This window comes from Watersipora subatra, chromosome 9 (assembly GCF_963576615.1).
Source record: "Watersipora subatra chromosome 9, tzWatSuba1.1, whole genome shotgun sequence".
Taxonomy (NCBI): Eukaryota; Metazoa; Bryozoa; class Gymnolaemata; order Cheilostomatida; family Watersiporidae; genus Watersipora; species Watersipora subatra.
Genome location: NC_088716.1, coordinates 42,411,739 through 42,429,707, shown reverse-complemented (window position 1 = coordinate 42,429,707; position 17,969 = coordinate 42,411,739). Strand labels below are relative to the sequence as shown.

Here is a 17,969-nt window from a genome sequence, read left to right as displayed (position 1 = left end):
TTCTATTCTGCAAAGTACAGCTAATAACAATTATTTTGAACGACTACAATAAAGCAAAACAACAAAATCTTTTTACTATAGAAAACAGTTCTACCTGTTCGTCTTCTATCCCTATCCAAGGGTCAAGGTTGGGATAAAGATCATTTTTGAAGACACTCCAACTCGTGACATTAAGACTGGTAGACTGACACTGTAACACCTGCACCAATCAATTGCCTTTGTATTTATTAACATTTGTGCAGCTATTCTAATTCCCTTTTTGTCGACACATTTAACGATCTACTAGAATGTCGCGAAAGTTATATATAAAAGATATAATAATAATAGATTTTCCGCAAGGCAAAATAAAATAACATTCAAATCGATATTAAAAACTCGTCCGACTTGACACTGTACGTTATATGGAATTTTTTATGTAGTAAAAAGTGAAAACTTCACATAATTTTTTTATGTTATCTGGAATTTACATTATAGGAGGTATACGTCATAGAAGCATCTACTGTACATATAATAGAGATAGCCTGATACTTTATTTTCTCTCCCAAGCATAGCAAGAGAGAAAATTTAAGGCTATATTAAGAGATATTTTAAGGCTAACTATGGGAATCTTATTCAAATCAAATTTGAAGACTTGGACTGGCTTCACGCTTTACGTTATATGGATTTTTTATACGAAGCAAAAACTTTATATAAACTCTTTATGTCAAGTGAAATTTACATGAAAGGTTTACGTTATTGGAATGTTTACTGTATATCTCCTTGTTAGCTTGCATGACCAATGCTGTAGTGAACTTGGTAGGACACTGAGACCATTTGAAATACATTAGACTACATCATCCTTGGTCTGCATGAACTACAAACCTATTCTCGAGTAGACATCAGCAGTAAACCGATAGAATTGCTGCCTATTGAAAGAGTGCTGACACTTACCCAACAGTCCAGTTCAATCAGCTGACTAGTTGTGACATTCGCGAGAAGTTTACTCCCAGTGCTGTCATATTTCAAGCATGTTATATGGGACGTCAAACCCAAACCCGTAGAATTGGCTGGTCTTGGAACATGATATTCTCTCACAGACACATTTCTCATATCTGTAAAATAAAAATTTGTGTGATGACTTTATTAACAAACATCCAGAAAGAAGAGCTTTGCATTTTGTACCTGTATTATTTTGGAGTATGTAGATAGAATGACTCGAATAGGTATGCCCTCAAAAAAAACCTAATCTAGATGCTCTGAGGGTGTGTATCCACAGTCAGATAAAAACTAACAAACATCATCACCAAGTTACCACGCCTACCATCTTGCTTGCTGGTTTGTCATCCTTACCACTTGATATCCTTACGCCCTTTAGCTCCGTGTTAGTCCCAACAGAAAAAACAACGCTTCAGACTGAGCCTCAAACATGTAACCACACAATTAATTAAATAAAAGACATGAGATTTATAGGATTGATGTAATTAAAAATGCTGCTAATCATGTAATGTAGAGTGCAGAGTTCAGTTGATCTAATCAAAAGATTTGTACTTCTACCCTTTCAAGTGCCGGTCCAGGTCACACATTCAGCTAGAGTTATCCTTAATATAGTTAACATCCATGATTAACAACATAATAACATTTGGAGCAGCAAGCTAGTAGAACTAGTAGAACATTTAAATTACAGTAGCTGTTGTTTGAGAAATATATATATAACATACATGTATATATATATTTTTATATATATAAAAATATATAATATATATACCGTAAAACCTAAATTGAACGCCATGGCAGTCTATTTTTCAACCCTTCCTCTATAGTGGTGGTAAATTGGAGGTGGCGTTCAAATAGAGGCTGGCATCGAATTTTTCAAATGGCACACCCAGAATTTTGGAAGATAAATTTAGCACTTTTAAGGGCGACATGGTGTCGCCTATATTTTGCCCCTTTTTTTCCGGTAAAGCGATATTAATTAAACCTTTTGGATGCAATAAATCTGCTAACTTACCACTAACTTGTCAATGATCTCTTAATAAATATGCATTGAGAAACCGAGAAATATCTCTACCAATTGATATCTATTGCTCGCAACTAACCTCCAATAATATTATAGCATGTGTCCTGCTTTGCGTTTTGTTGGAACTTTCAGTTTTTATTTAATTCTAAATTTGAAAACATATTTTTATTTTATATCTATATTTATCAATGGTGCATAAAAAACTCAGTGCACTCATTGATATGTTTGCTACAGTTTGCAGCCAAAACTAGCTTTCTAGGTGCAATAGAAGAGGAGTTACGAGCATTGATCAATTGTAAGATCAGATTACTGCAATGATGCTAGCAAATAGTATGCTATAAATCTGCAAATTTATAAGTTATATAATGATAATCTATCAAATCCTACAAATATATATTCATGAACAAGTGACATAAATGAACCATACTTATATTACATGCAGAAACAAAAATTTACATCTTGAAACAAAAATATTTGCTAGTCAATATTAGCTTCCAAACAATTTTATGGCAGAGGAAAACCTTTACGCGCTGCATTGAGCACAAATACAACATGTGAAAGTTTTCCTCGCTAAACGTAACCTTTGGTCTAAAATTGTAAACCGTTTTTGTATACATGTACAGTCAAACATGGATAACTCGTCCACGGATTGCTCGAACACATGGTTAATTCGAACATTTCCTTTGGTCCGTTCCCACGTAATGATAAATTGCTATAGATAACTCGAACTCAACACTGTTAATTCGAACTGTTTTTTTGCCCAACGGCTACCGAAACGGTTGTTATCGCTTTAGAAAATCACTTTATTTAAAGCCATAGAGGTAAACTTCATCTTTTCGTAATTCATAAGCGTCGTTATTACCACCATCGGCAAAATATTTTTGTCAACGACTTTTCTAAAAGTTTGGTGGAATTTGATTTATACTGCGATACGATGAATAGCACGGGCTAGCCGGGTCACGCGCGCAAGGATTTTCGCAACGCACATACAAAACAAAAATCACATGTTGTTTTGTATGTGCGTGGCGAAAATCCTTGAGTGCGTGACCCGGCTAGCCCGTGATGAATAGTTTTCCGATGTTGATTCCGTGTTGAATCAACGTCAGAATGTTGAATGTTTAAAACGTCTTAAAAAATGTTATAATTAAATGTATACGTTGTCTGAGCTACAAAAAACTATTCATCGTTTGACCTGAACACAGAATACGTGTGTACATTCAATAAGTATCTATTAAAAAAGGGTGAGTGATATAGAATGTACCGTAAAACCTCGTAAAACTTCTAATTGAACTGCCTCGGAGTGTTGCTCTTAACGAATCCCAGGTAAAGTAAGGTAATCTGCATAAACTTCAAGAAAAAACGGCAAAATTGATCGTGGGTAAAACCCCAAAAGAAAAAAATGTCTTTTCTTTTGAGCATTTCAACAACGATCAAGTTTTGCCAATGTCAATCTGAAAAACGTCCTGGCAATAACATCACCTCAAACAACAAACCAATCTCAAGTGATAGAAAAATTTCTATACTTTTTCATGAAAACTTTTTAAACTTTACATTAGAAGCATTTAATTTGAAACAAGCCATTTGTGCTTTTGATTTATATTATAGTTTGTATATGTACATGTATCTACTAATAAATAAGTAAATATATGGACTTGTGACAGTGCTCTGATAACTTGAACGCTCTGATAATTCGAACACTTTTGCTCGGTCCCTTGAAGTTCGAGTTATCCATGTTTGACTGTACTTTGAAGTATCAAAACCATGTTAAACAAGAAACTAATATTAGCCTGAGACAGTTATTAATTATTTCTATAGTGTTGCTTTTGAAGTTTCAATAAAAAAAAGGAAAAAGCTTTGGAGTTGGACGACGAGAGAATTGATTGTTACTGATGTACATGATTCATTATTAACCCATTCAGGACTGTTCCCGGTTACTACGGGAAGAGTTGTGCTCTCCAGGGCCCGTTCCCGGAGTGTCCGGGTTAAACTTTGATTTGCTCTATTGCTTAGCTGTTTAGGTACATCGGTTTTATTCATTCACCAAACGAAGTTTAAGAGTCTGGGCATCATTTTGATACCAAATATGCGATTGGACAAGAGAGTTTTAACTAACAAATTACGTGATAGATATCAACTGTTTTGAAAATTTGTTGATCGCCATTTTGGAAAACGTTTATCCAAACGATGGCAAAATTTTTAAGTGAATTAGATGTGGTAATCAGCTCAGGGGAAAAAATAGCAACGAAAGTAATGTTCAAGAAGAAAATGAGAATTTTCTGATGGAAGAAGGTAAGTTTTATGTGGCTATTTATAGAATTTTACCAAAAAAAAACGATAAAAAGTTGAAATTTTTCTTGTGAATTTCTAACAAACTTTATTCTAACAGTGTAAGATATGGATTTTTTTCATGATACACATGATTATAACATTTTCAATCCAATAAAATTTAGATCTTTTTGCAGCATGAACTCATCACTCTATTACCCCATAATAAATAATAATTTTATGATTTCCTTGTAGAATTACAAGATAATAAAAATTTCTTATTTCATTTATATCCAATTGTTCAACGCACAGTTAGTCAAGCATATAGTTCTCAACCTCAACATCTACTATAAACTAGCCCCAACCACTAGGCTCTAATATTGGTTGATAGGGGACACTTACCACAGTAATCATCTTCATGACTTTCTGTTTTTATATCTACAGTATCAAAAAATATTTACAATTTGTATTACCAATTGTTAGCTGCAGTAGACTACTTATTTTCAATTTTTTATCAGGTATTTACCCTGAAAAGCTACTAAAGCACAATTTTTTCTAGGCTGTACGAGAAGTTTGAAAGCAAATAGGTTGCTTACTACCGATCATATTTGCTACATGTAGGTGAAGACAGTCAAGGGCTTGTGAGTGATGATGCCATTGATGATGAGCCTAGGGCTTCAACACCAATATCTGATGAATACTGCATCAACTAACTTATAATGGGAGCAAATATGCATGTGTAGTTGGCATCAAATAACTCTCACTGTGTCATCATTTTTTTATGAACACATCCATATTATACATGTATATATTGTTTCGTTTTCATGCATATTCATTTTTGCTGTATTTTTTACAATATATTTTACTGCATTTTTACACATATTTTCTTTGCTGGGGATTGATTGTCTGTTAGCTGGTAATTTGAGTATCTTTTTTTATGCATAATATATTCATAATAACCTCTGCGATGCATTTCAATATAAATTAACAAATTGTTTGATTACATGTATATAATTGATAAAACTGTCAGTGACGTAGTGTTGGTTAGAAGCTAGTAACACTTGTTCTATTGCTTGGAATTGAGAAATCTTTTTTTTATTTGCTGCTAATAATGTTTGCTATCAATCTCACATAGGTCCAACAATGTCAGTACCAAAAAACTGCTTGTGAGCTGCTATGAAACATAAAAAATAATTTTGATCAAAAAAAAGTTCACAGAAGTATTAGAAATTGTGGTTAGTAGAATTTGTAAAAGTGCACAGAAATTTAAATCAAATTGTAGCCTGGAATGTCTTTGTTAAGCTGCAAAAAACAAATCAAGATTATTTTGAAAAGAACTCTAGTTATACTCAATTTTGTGTAGCTCTAATTTAATTGTAAGGCTACTGAAAAATTAATTAGGCTGGGGGAGCAGTCAACCAATAACTAATTAGTCCTGAATGGGTTAATACAATTTTGCGCACACTTCTCTATTAATCATTTGATATTATGGGTTCATAAAGATCAAAGATAGTCAAAGTGCCGTTCAAATGGAGGTGGCGTTCAAGTAGAGGGTGGTGCTCTATTTTTCAACCCTTCTCTCATAGTGGCGTTTAAATAGAGATGGCGTTCAAATAAATGTGGCGTCCAATTAGAGGTTTTCCGGTATATATGTATGTATATAATGCGCGCAAATCACTTTTGTGATTTGAGCCCTTTCGTATCACACTTTGCCTTCCTGGAAAGCAACCTAGTTGTTTTATGGCAGAAAGTCGCCTTCCATTGGCAATGGGAGTTATCTCCCTTGCCAGCTCCGAGCTGCACTGATGACGCTTCAATAGCTGAACAGCACTGTCTGTAGCAAAATTAGAATTATTTAGAATTGTCTGTAGCAGAGTTAGAATTATTTTGTGTAAGGTAGCTACACCAGTGTCTGCTGAGATGACTGTCACAACGACAAGCTTCTACACTTGAGCATTTTCTCGCTAGCTACTATAAATGAATTGTGTCATAATGAGTATTTGTTCAATTTAATTGATGTCACATCTTTAAAAGGTTACCGTAGTCCTCGATGCAGCAGGGCACTGTTATCTAAAAGTAACTTTGAGATATTTATAGATACTTCTGTGAAATAAAACACAAGTAGTGGTAATTAGTAGTGACATCTTCAATATAGGTCATATTCAATATAGGTTATCATCAATATAGTTCATCATCAATATAAGTCATTTTAACATACACTTACAGCATTCACTTAGCATCCTCCTGTCAAATATTCGGATCGTCGAATCGTTGGTACCAGTTGCTAGGTAGTGTGACCTGATGGGGTCTATGTCTATGCTGTTGACTCCAAACTGCAGGTCCAGCAGAACATTCTAAAAAAAATGATTCAAGGTTACCTGACAAATTTTTATAATTTCAACCAGCTATGACAACAGAACCTTTTTATTAGCTTTTTAGCGATTATTGGATATTAGTGGAGCGATATACAATTTTTGGGAACAACAACATTTGCAAAGTAGGCCCCCATTTCTGATGTAATGAAAACATTTTAAACATAAAAATTAGAAATCCAGAAAAAATTTTAATGACAGTACTGACTATCCGATATGCAGATGAATTAGGATAGTTAGACACAAGTTGAAAATCATAAACCTGCATAACCTGAAGTTGTCCTACCTCGGAGCAATCCTCCTCCACACAAGACTCTTTTATTCGTGTGTCATACCACCTGACAGTGCCGTCCTCAGAAGAGGAAAAGAACAGATTTGGCTCACCGAATATGGTCTGTAGCTAAAAATATATTTGTTATAGCATGATGACAAAATGCTAAGTTGGCTATGGAAAAATAAAAGTGCATTTCTTGAGTCTTAAAGAGATTTGAAGCATTCGCTAAAACCTCTATTATATTAATAGAGTATTTATTAATAGAGTATTTATTAATAGAGTATTTATTAATAGAGTATTTATTAATAGAGTATTTATTAATAGAGTATTTATTAATAGAGTATTTATTAATAGAGTATTTATTAATAGAGAATTTATTAATAGAGTATTTATTAATAGAGTATTTATTAATAGAGAATTTATTAATAATGTATTTATTAATAAAGTATTTATGTGAAATTCAGTGTACTTTATATATTACCCACGAGCTTAATATACAGTTCATGGTGTAAGATATATTAACTAGAAACTCCCCTGTCATACAGCCCACGACCAAAGTGATAATGGAAAAAGAAAGGGTACTGCCGGCTGAGAAATGCAATATTAGCAGTCAAATGGCACTGCAGTGCAATAGGAGAACTGCAATGGTAGCTTCAATGGTAGCTGTAATGTACTGGGTGTTATCATGTACAACAAACAGCAATAATGAAAGGAAAAGATTATGTTTATATCTCTCCCCTGCAGTAGGAGAAATGCAATATTAGAAGTAAAATGGCAAGTTGCTGTGTAATATACACAGGCTGGGGGGCTGTATATCATTGGTCATAGCAGCCAATATCAAGAAGTTGTGATATTTATCTAGATTTCTGTATTTATATCTAAAGAATTATGCTGAATTTAAAAATCTAAACAGATTTTAGCTGGTTGTTATAGAAATAGATGTATATCTATAAGAAAATGTAGGCCTTTTATTGTGCAGATATTAAAAACGGCTTGGCAGTACCGCAATATTGGGCACATCCGCAGTATCATCAACAAAATCTTTAGAAAAATAATAACAGTAACATATTGCACACCATCGGTCACTATATACTTCGATCTTGTAAATTCGAATGATTATTCTTATAACTAAATCTTATAATAATCGTATGAAATCGAATAATTATCCTTACAATTAAATATTGTAATAATCTTATAAAAAACACTAGAAAATATCATCATCATTTCCTTTACTTTCACTGCTTTGGACATCAGTTGGAATACCAAAGTACTCAATACAAGTGTCCAAAATGTCAGAGTCCAGTAGAATCGGCAAAAAAAGAAGCGATCACTTTTCAGTACTTCTACGTTAATTACAGAAACCTTTGGCATTGGACAATGCCATAGACTGGTGCAATGTGCACGATTTCCTTGTGAAATGCGCTAGACAATGGTTCTACTCTCTGTCGCACGGCCTTATCGGCGTTTCGTTGGTCGGTCTTAATTTTGATTTAAAAAGCCTTGTCAAGTTTTTATGACAATTTTAGGCCAAATTAATCTGTCTATTTATGTATAATCCGATGGGTTAGTTTTAGGATATTGCGTCAACCTTTCAAAGACTTGGTAACATGTTTAAATATGCTTATATGTGTTTTGTATCATTATTATACTTAAACGACTCTACACAAAAATAGTTAAACTTTTTGATTGGATTTCGGTACAAGGGTTTGGTAACAGTCGTTGACGGATAATTTTTCGGGAGTTGTGTGCGCATATGCATTTATCATAAAGCTCCCAAACAATCGTTTCGCTCGTGTTTGGTCATGGAACAACATTTTAAAAAGTCGACCTCTAGCCTTAAAATGGATTTAAACTATTTATAATAGTTGTTATTGAGAAAATTTGTTACTGGATTCTAACAATTCACTTTTTCAACATCTTTCTGGAATGGAAAGTGGTTGAAAACTAGGTTTCCTTTCTGATACCAACTTGTTGGCAATATTTACTAGCCAGTTCATCAATAATTGATAAGAATTCAATATCAAAAGAGTTTGGAATCTTACAATTTAATGAAGTTATTTTGAAAAACAAATAATTATAACTAAATTCCCTTATATAATTTTACAACTGTTCACTTGAGTATGTAACCCATGATTCTCATAGTAGTTGAGCTAGTACAATGATTGCTTTGGTCTAGATTCTTTCAACCTTTATGTAAATTTGCTTTTGGGTGTCATTAGATAGAAGTTCTCTCTTATAGTTTTTGTCACATTTCTTTTCCCTCTGACCAGCTATTGCTCAGCTTGCTCTTTAATAGCTGCCAGTAACAATATATCTTGGCAGCCATGGTTAGCTCATCAAACCATTTTATTTGAATGACTTTTGTTTGTAATAATATGAGAATTGACATATTCAAAATCTAGTGGAGTTGTCTCATCAGATGACTATGGAGACCACAACAAATAGTGGGAAAACAAACATGCAAATTACCTGATAGACCGTGCGACTGTGACAATTGAAGAGAGATTTTCCATACAGCTGTGGACGCTCCAGTTGGGTATAAGATACGGTGCCAGCCATGTCAGATGATATTAACTGCAATGTAAAAACTAAACTGGAAAACAATACTTATCAATAATAAACATGCCTAATGAATCTGTGAACATGTGATTTGACTTAATCAGTGTTCAACAAGCTGCCAAGTCTGAAATTTTCCTCCAGACTCATCAGTAGCTAACAAACTTGAGGGTCAATGCTTATAGTAACAAAAAGAGTAGTCCGTATTACATCTATGCGGAGTTGTGTGCACCATGTCACCCCTGCGTTTAGACTCACCAGTGGCTGAAACCGCTGGACTAGCAAGCAATTAAACAATTACCAATTACAGTGCGCGATAAGATATCTTCAATTGTTTAGCGTTCATCAGCTGTAAACTAAACCTCAATCAATGTAGAAGCAATGCTGATTAAAAGGTCGTTTTACAAAAGAGAGAAATATTCGAAAAACAAATGTTGAACCAATTTTTTTTAATTTTGATATTCTCCAATCAATAATGTGAGCAAGAATTTTTCTCATATGTAGACTTTACCAGCCGGCCTTGTGGTTGTATGCAAGGCCTTGTCTATATTCAGATTGAATAAGTCTACAATGCTTAGCGTCTGTCCATCACCCATGCAAAGAACATAAATCTGTAAATGAACAGAGGCTTTAGTAGATACCACATGTCATCACTACTCATTATGTGACTGACTGAGTTATACGAAGTTGAATAACGAATGGTTCCACCCAAGAGACGAAGCTTATAGCTCACTATGGTTGAGGGAAGGAATCCAGAAACATCGAATATAGCCTTTCAAAAATCCCTTTTAAAAAACCATTGTTAGAATGGGTTATTCAGTGATAATGGGTTGGTCACTTTTAATGGTACATTTTTAAACTAATTTTCTAAAGATGCAATAGAGGAGAAACCAGTAAGCCAGTTAATCAACTGTTAACATATGGCAACATCTTTTTTACATGCGAAAACTGGATATCGGCCAACTGATTAATAGGCAAAAACAATATAGCCAAAGCCAGATCTCTCCAAACTAACTATATTTTATTAGCAGTTATTATCTCATGCTTTTAAACATTGTTTGCATAAAAGAAAAAAACTCCAAACTAAGCTTTAATCATACTAGCTTATGAAAAACTACACAAAGGCAAAAACGCTAGATTGATCCTCAGACACCCTACATCTTCTGGAAAAGAGTCAGTTATAATACTGAGCCTGTGATACCACAATAGCCTGTGTACCTGGTAATTTCGAATCGGAGACCCAAATAAACTCAAGAATCTTGTGTCTAATGTCTCGAATTGCTACGTTTAGGTTACAGCTTGCACAAATATCCATTCGGAGCACTAGTGGTTGAGTAGAATTCATTGCCAATGTGGGTGAGGAGAAAAGCAGCATACAAAATGGCATATAATGTTGAATCAGTCAGCTCAACGGTGTCTGTATTACCAGAGTGCACATACTATAGGAAATAGACAATCTGTCAAAACCCATTTCTCACCTCACCATACATGACAAACCGTAGCTCACCGTATAACTGGGGAACTTAGAGGATTAGACTGAAGAGTCCATATGACAATCTATCACCACTAAACCAACAATATTTCTAGTTAAGACACACTGCCTATGACCCGCTTCAACAGTGCCAGTAAAGACGAGAGGAGATAACATCCAAAGATATCCAGTAGACATGCATTATCTTTGTTTAACCTGACAGCTAGGTATTCACAAGCTGGAAGGTCAGTTAATACTTACCCGCCTATTGCCACTCACAGGTAGGAACTTCGCTTGCAATATGTTCCGTTTGTGACCAGAGGGCAGCCGGGCAGCCACCTGCAATCAGTGGCGGAATATAAAACAACTGGACTAGCAGTTTATGTTACTATTATTTTATTTTATTTATACTAGTCCTATTATTATTATATTTATATAACTAATATTAATACCACTCTATTTACACTAGTAAAGTAGTCATGATTGGACATTTGACACTGATATCTGGTGTAATACCAACGGATAAAGATTAATATATGTATGTATGCAGCGAGAGAAAGCAAAAAATTCCCTGAGCTGAATACCTCCGGCAAAACTCAATGATCTGAATTCTTTGAAAATATCTAGCATAATCGCACCCAACAAAAATATGATATACTTGAAAGTATATAACATACAATCAACCATCAAAGTCTTACATTCCTAATAGAATGTACTAGAACTTACTTTCCCATTGAAAGGATTGGTCACCACTAGCTTGAGGTCATCTGATCCGGAGAGTATATATTCGCCACTGCTGTTCCAAGCAATTGTATTGACCTATAGCATAACTACAGCAGGTTACTTCCTATGAGAAAGCGTGTAGTGATGAGCTTTAAAAGTATTTGAACTGGCAGATCATGCGATCAGAAATGTTAGCGTTATTTACAGTAACTGATATTAGAAGCCAACAAAACAAGCAGCATTTATCCCTTTAATAGATTCTTCTTAGTAAGACCAATATTGTGGCTAAGATTGACTCATAAATAACTTACACATCCTTTATGCACTTTGAGTCTCTTCTCAAGAGCCAGTCTTCTAATGAGGCAATCATTTCCTGCACACAAAAAACTTGTAACATAATAAAAATGTTCATAGTGACATATTCTATATAGGTAAAAGTGAGGTATTTTGAGTAGATATGATAACCACTTAGGGGCGATCGATATAGAAAGTGTCTAAGAATGATTTGTCATAAATACATCAAGTTTTAATGACGCTATGTATAGTGCTGGTCACACTAGCATAAGTTGTATAAATCTCCAGAGGTGTTACGATAAACCACATCACCATACTGTAGCTCTAGTCTAGCCAACGTTAAAGGGTAATTTGACTTAGAACACAGGTTGGAAATATAACAAAATAATTTGACATGAGCAAACGACTCTCTCCTTGACTTCAAACAATCTCAGCTACACTAATATATCGGTATGTATGAAAAGATTAGAAAATAAGCCAGTTCAGATTGTGCTGACTTTGTTAGCATGAGCATCAGCTTTCACTTATAAACAAACAAATATGCACTACTAAGAGTTGATTAAATTGCGAGATGATAATTAAGACTCATCAAAACGAAATATCGAGTTGTTTTAAGAAAATTTCGATGTCTTTTGATTTATGTTAACACTAATATTAAATTTGCCTTATGTGACTCAGTGTGTTGATTGTGTCAAGAGATTGACGACTGAACACACTGGTAGTTGCCTATGCAATGACTCAAACAAATCTAAATTTACGTCGGAAGTAAAACCACAGAACTCTACTCTTTACCATTTCTGAAAGTCAGCTACAATGAAAAATATTGCAATTTGTTGACATATTATTTATTATTATTATTATTATTTATTTATTATTCATCAAAAAAGTTTCCATAAAAAATAATCAAAAACAGTGCAATTATCACTTTGGTTGAGTTGAAACTTAACAAGGTTAGCAAAAATAGTGGCGAGCATACAAACATCCGGCTAAAATATAAATTCGCTCTCAGAAAAAATTATTGCTGAATTGCTTAATAGTAACTGGCCAAAGTCGTATGTAAAATTGGACTTCTGAGCAGTTTTGAGGAGCTCTGGTAATTTTTAGCCACATATTTACGTAAGTAGTTTCATTAAATTGCCATTGTTAAAATTTTCACAAATACTATCTACAGCATCTTATTAACGACTACATCTGGTTTCATGAGAGCATGACTCCGAACAAAAATCAAGTTCTTCACAAAAAATGAATTTTAGCTCACTTTCTTCACATTTTCATGTCGCGGCAAATCTTTGCTCAGGCTTTACGCTATATGTAAAAAAGAAGTAAGTGTAAAAGTGTAAGTGTAGTAGTGTAAGTGTAATAGTGTAAGTGTAGTAGTGTAAGTGTAGTAGTGTAAGTGATCTGCAAGTAAGTTGGACTGTACTAGTGAAGTACACATCCTTTTGATATTGGTGTAATAGGCCGTGGTACATGACACACTTCCTTACCTAAAACTGCTGCATAGCTGGCATCTCTACGAAAATCGTACTGGTTGTTGAAATGCAACTTAAGCATGTTGCGGCCAGCAAGCTAGAGCAGCTTAAATAGAAAGCCACTACCCATACTGCATATGACCTGCACTGCCTCTTCTCCCTATCAAAATTTACACAATTAATAACAAAAAGCATTATGTGAATCAATGTCTCATTAGTTCCTGTCTGTACGCAGTCTGTTTTCTCTGTTACCTAGGTGACATATAAACAGAATGACTGACAGAATAGCAGGCAGTCTTAAATGAGAGCTCATATATAGGTTACTTCTAAAAATTGTTCTTTTCTACTCTTGACTTTGTTTAAAGTGTAAATAGTAAAGCTAGACCGCAAATCTATAAAGGATTGTGCAGTTGTTGGGACCAAATGATCATACCAGGTTGATTTCTCATGTTAATCAGTTATAACAAGGCCTAGCAAGCTAGCAGGTTTCTGGTGCAACATAAGCTTGATTTTGTTAGATTAGCTACCGTAAGAGCATAGTGACAAATCTATGGCCCCCAGTTTTTAGTGAGTACGAGACGCTGCAACTGTACATTTACAGTATGAAATTGTCCGCTCTCCCTACAATACCTGAGCTTGAGTAAGCAACTCCCACGATCAACCTCAGACACCTTGAATTAGTTAATGATCACTTTAGCATTATAAACAGTTGCGAACAGAGAAATGAGACCAATTCTAGAGTGATCTCAAAAATGCAGAATACACCTTGAAGTGTCAAATCCTAAGTTAACTCATGTCTAGTATGATATATAAAATAGATGTGTATTAATTCATGGATTATAAAAACCTTCAATGCAATGATTTGACAATCATTCTGCACAAAATGGCATCTGTAGATAAAAACGCTTTGTTAAAGCTAAAACCAAGTTCAGCAATCATACAGCATTTCATGCTCTTGATGTGAGCTTCCTAAGTTCAACTTATTAGGACCGAACAAAGAACTTTGGCAATTCATTGCAGACAAATCAAAATACTAATTACTGATCATATCATGCTAACTTTTTATGTATACAGTGATTATAATTACGACGGACCCCGAGTTACGGCGACCTTGCCTTACGGTTTTTTCGCCTTAAAAAGTTTTTCCGAGCTCTCGTTATGACATTTTCTCCACCATACGGCGTCAACAAAATTCTCTTCGAAATTCAAATTTGAACAGCAGGGCTTGGTCTTTCTTGTCGAATTAGTTTGAAAATTTTTTTATTAAGGTTAGCTAAAAGTTAGAGTAAATGCGAAGCCAAAAACGCCAAGCCAGAAACAGACAGGTAATAAAAATATTAAGACCATGACAGAATTAAAGTCCGCGTAAGTTTAGTAAAATATCAAAGCCTAGCTTTAAGTGTGCGTGTGTGCTTAGTAAGCTAAATTCTTCAAGTTAAATTTAAAGTTTACGTTACGTAACGTCACAAAAGTCTAGTGTACCGAACACATTGCTGTCAAGTCTCTCGCACCGCCATTAGCCACAGCATCTGACTTGAAAGTAAGAACTCCATACAGTACTGTACATAGTAATATTACATTTTATTGCAGATCATAACCACTAAGTAGGTAATTATAAAGGTCACCAATAGTTACCAAGGTTACTATACTAGACGCTTCTATAACGTATACCTTCTATAACGTAAATTCCAGATAACGTAAAAAATTTATGCGAAGTTTTTGTTTGTACCACGTAAACAATTCCATATAACGTAAAGTGTCAAGAAGGGGCAACTTCTCAAATTCGATTTGAATGGTAACATATCTCGCCGCACTTGTGAAAAAATGATGTACATATAGCGTTATATATACAACTTCTATGACAATTAATTCATCGTGATAGATTGAAAAAACAGAGAATAAGTAGCTGTACAATTGTTAATAAATATTTAAATTCGATCAATTGGTGCAGGTGTTACAGCGTCAGTGTACATATCTGAATGTCACGGGTTGGAATATCGCCAAAAGTTATATTTTATCCTAACCTTGACCCAAAGTACAGATACACAACGAGCAGTTAGACGCTGCTCTTTTTATAGTAAAAATACATTTTTGTTCTGCTTTATTGCAAACGTAGAAAATATTTGTGATTAGTTTTGCTTCGCAGAATAGACTTGGCTGTCTAGAAAAAAATAAACAGATCATAGTAAATGGACGTCGAATATGTGCGTTCCCATCACCTTATTGTAAAACTATCGCAATAATAGTCTATAAAACCAGAGAAATTGATCCGAAAAGTTGCAATTTGTCGTTGCAAACTAATAACATTAACAGTTACAATACAGCCCACAAATTAAAAAGCCAAGTTTAGTTTTTTCTCTTTGTATGGTTAAAAGAGTGAGTTTAGAAAGATCTTGGAACGGATTAGGCAATTTCCATGTATTTTACTGTTCATACAAAGTAAAATCCCTATAACATAACGCTTCTGAAACAGATTATTTACGTTGTAGGAGCATCTACTGTACTAGTTTTTTATATGCACAGTACGTATAAAACCTTTTGATGTTTCTACCAGAGGGTTTGCATTAAATAATTACAATAGGTTCCTATGCCCCTTCATACAACATTTTCACCTTACGATCCCGACACCAAAAAATGAATGTCGTACGTAGGGGTTCTACTATAGTTATGCATTTAGCTTTAGACATAACAATATATGTGCAGATCATGTTTTTGCTCAAATATGTGGTTTGCCGGGTAAACACTAGGTAGGCAGTACAGCTCAGTATAAAGGTAAAGTAAATAACTTGGCTAAGCACAAACTATATAAATGCCCATGAAGCAAACTTGCCTAATTTTTTGATTAAGATATGAAGGAGAGTACAAACAATTTTACCCACCTATAATGTGATCGACACGTAACAAAATTTTTTGAGTAAATCTGTGACAACAAACACAAAATTTAAAGGGATAATGGAAAAACACAAGACAGGTGATATTTTTAGGTTTATTCGAGAAAGGAGATTGGGATTCCGAGTTACGTTCTATGGCAATTAAAATGCAGAAGCACTGCAAGAATACTGTTGTTGAAGTCAGCGCTGACTATCCACTTGTGAATGGGTTCTGAGTACAAGTTGTCTAATAACGAATAAGTGTTAGCTCTCATGCACAACTATAATTGTTGCAAGCAAGATGACTGGTGAATGAGTATGGCTCATTATTACACAAGCTAAAGCTGCACAGAGATGAGTTAACGTTCAAATAATCCACAAATGGCCATATATACATGTAGTTTCGTTGCTTGTAGACAGTATCTCGTGCTTCGTGCTCTTTGTTCTTCTGTCTCACTAGTGTATCTTCCTTCATTACCTATTCTTACTCATCCTGTTATGCACTGGCTTACATACCCTTATATACAGTGTTATGTGATAGTCCATTGGCTTTCCATGAAAGCTGGCTTGCATATTACTACGCTAATAATAGGATAGCTTGATGCATAAGGCTATTAGAAATAGCTGAGTTTAGCAAATCCATAACAATACTAGCGACTTCTAAAATGATATAGGTCACCACTCAATTCATTGGCAAAAGAATATTGACAATGACCTAAGCACAATATAAATAAACTTGAAAAAACGAAGGATATTGTGAAGAATAAAAAGGAATGGGGTATTAAAATAAGTGTAGATAACTAGGCTAGACAAGACAGCGCGTGTGATCAGATCACAAGAGTGCAGAAGATTAATTTCGTGGTAAATCAACTTTGGGGCGCTTGAAAATAATGTATTACAAACTAAGCTACTTAGTATATGTAAGCATAACCAGTTACTCCTTTTTGAAAAATAGTGCTCCAAAGTTAGATAGGTAAACCTACATACATAATCATACCTGCCAACTCTCACGCATTGGGCGTGAGACTCACGCAATCACCCCAAAAAAAATAAAAATACGTAAGAAATGCGTGAGATTTTTGCCCCAATTTTCACAATTTTATATATACTATCATTGATACATCAATTGCCCCAAAACCAAATCTCACGCATTGCCCCACTCTTGGGTTGGCAGGCCTATACATAATACATAGCAATCAGCAGTAACCAGTTTTAACTAGTTTTTTAATGCAACTTTGAGCTATAAAAAAAGATCTAACGATCGTATGATTAGCTAGACTGCCCATAGCTAGCATAAATGTCTAAAAGTTATCCTGTTGTAGTAGTTTCGATTTGAACATACTCCTAGAATATCGAAACGTTTTTAAAAATGTTAAAACAATCTTCTGCGTAATGTAGCTCAAAAGTTCAACGTATTGTCGTTTTAGGTCGTCGTCGTTCAGGTAATTATCTTTTATAGTTTTAGAATTCAGTCTACTGTTTATTATTAGACATCAATTTTGCCTATGTAACGCTGTAATATCAAAAGACTCTTTTTTGTGTCAACGTACGCTGTATAGCTTGGATATTTTAACGTCTCACTTGTATCCCAGCAACAAACATGGCCGACATACAGTTGCTTATCGTATACGCATGAGCATTACTATAGTTTGTGACCTCCTACAGCGTTAACCGTC

The 17,969-nt window shown here is 34.5% G+C and overlaps 1 protein-coding gene across 1 annotated transcript in view; it reads right to left on the bottom strand.

Moving 5' to 3' along the window:
* LOC137403635 (DDB1- and CUL4-associated factor 6-like) overlaps nt 1-13,578 on the bottom strand; it is a 28,638-nt gene extending 15,060 nt beyond the window's left edge. The window contains exons 1-8 of the mRNA XM_068089613.1: nt 13,439-13,578; nt 11,969-12,030; nt 11,661-11,753; nt 11,196-11,273; nt 9,377-9,481; nt 6,920-7,033; nt 6,486-6,615; nt 931-1,091 (exon numbers count right to left, since the gene is read on the bottom strand). Coding sequence (XP_067945714.1) covers nt 931-1,091; nt 6,486-6,615; nt 6,920-7,033; nt 9,377-9,481; nt 11,196-11,273; nt 11,661-11,753; nt 11,969-12,030; nt 13,439-13,505 — 810 coding nt within the window. The 5' untranslated portion in view covers nt 13,506-13,578. The remainder of the gene's footprint in view (nt 1-930; nt 1,092-6,485; nt 6,616-6,919; nt 7,034-9,376; nt 9,482-11,195; nt 11,274-11,660; nt 11,754-11,968; nt 12,031-13,438) is intronic.
* Between the last annotated feature and the right edge of the window lie 4,391 nt (nt 13,579-17,969).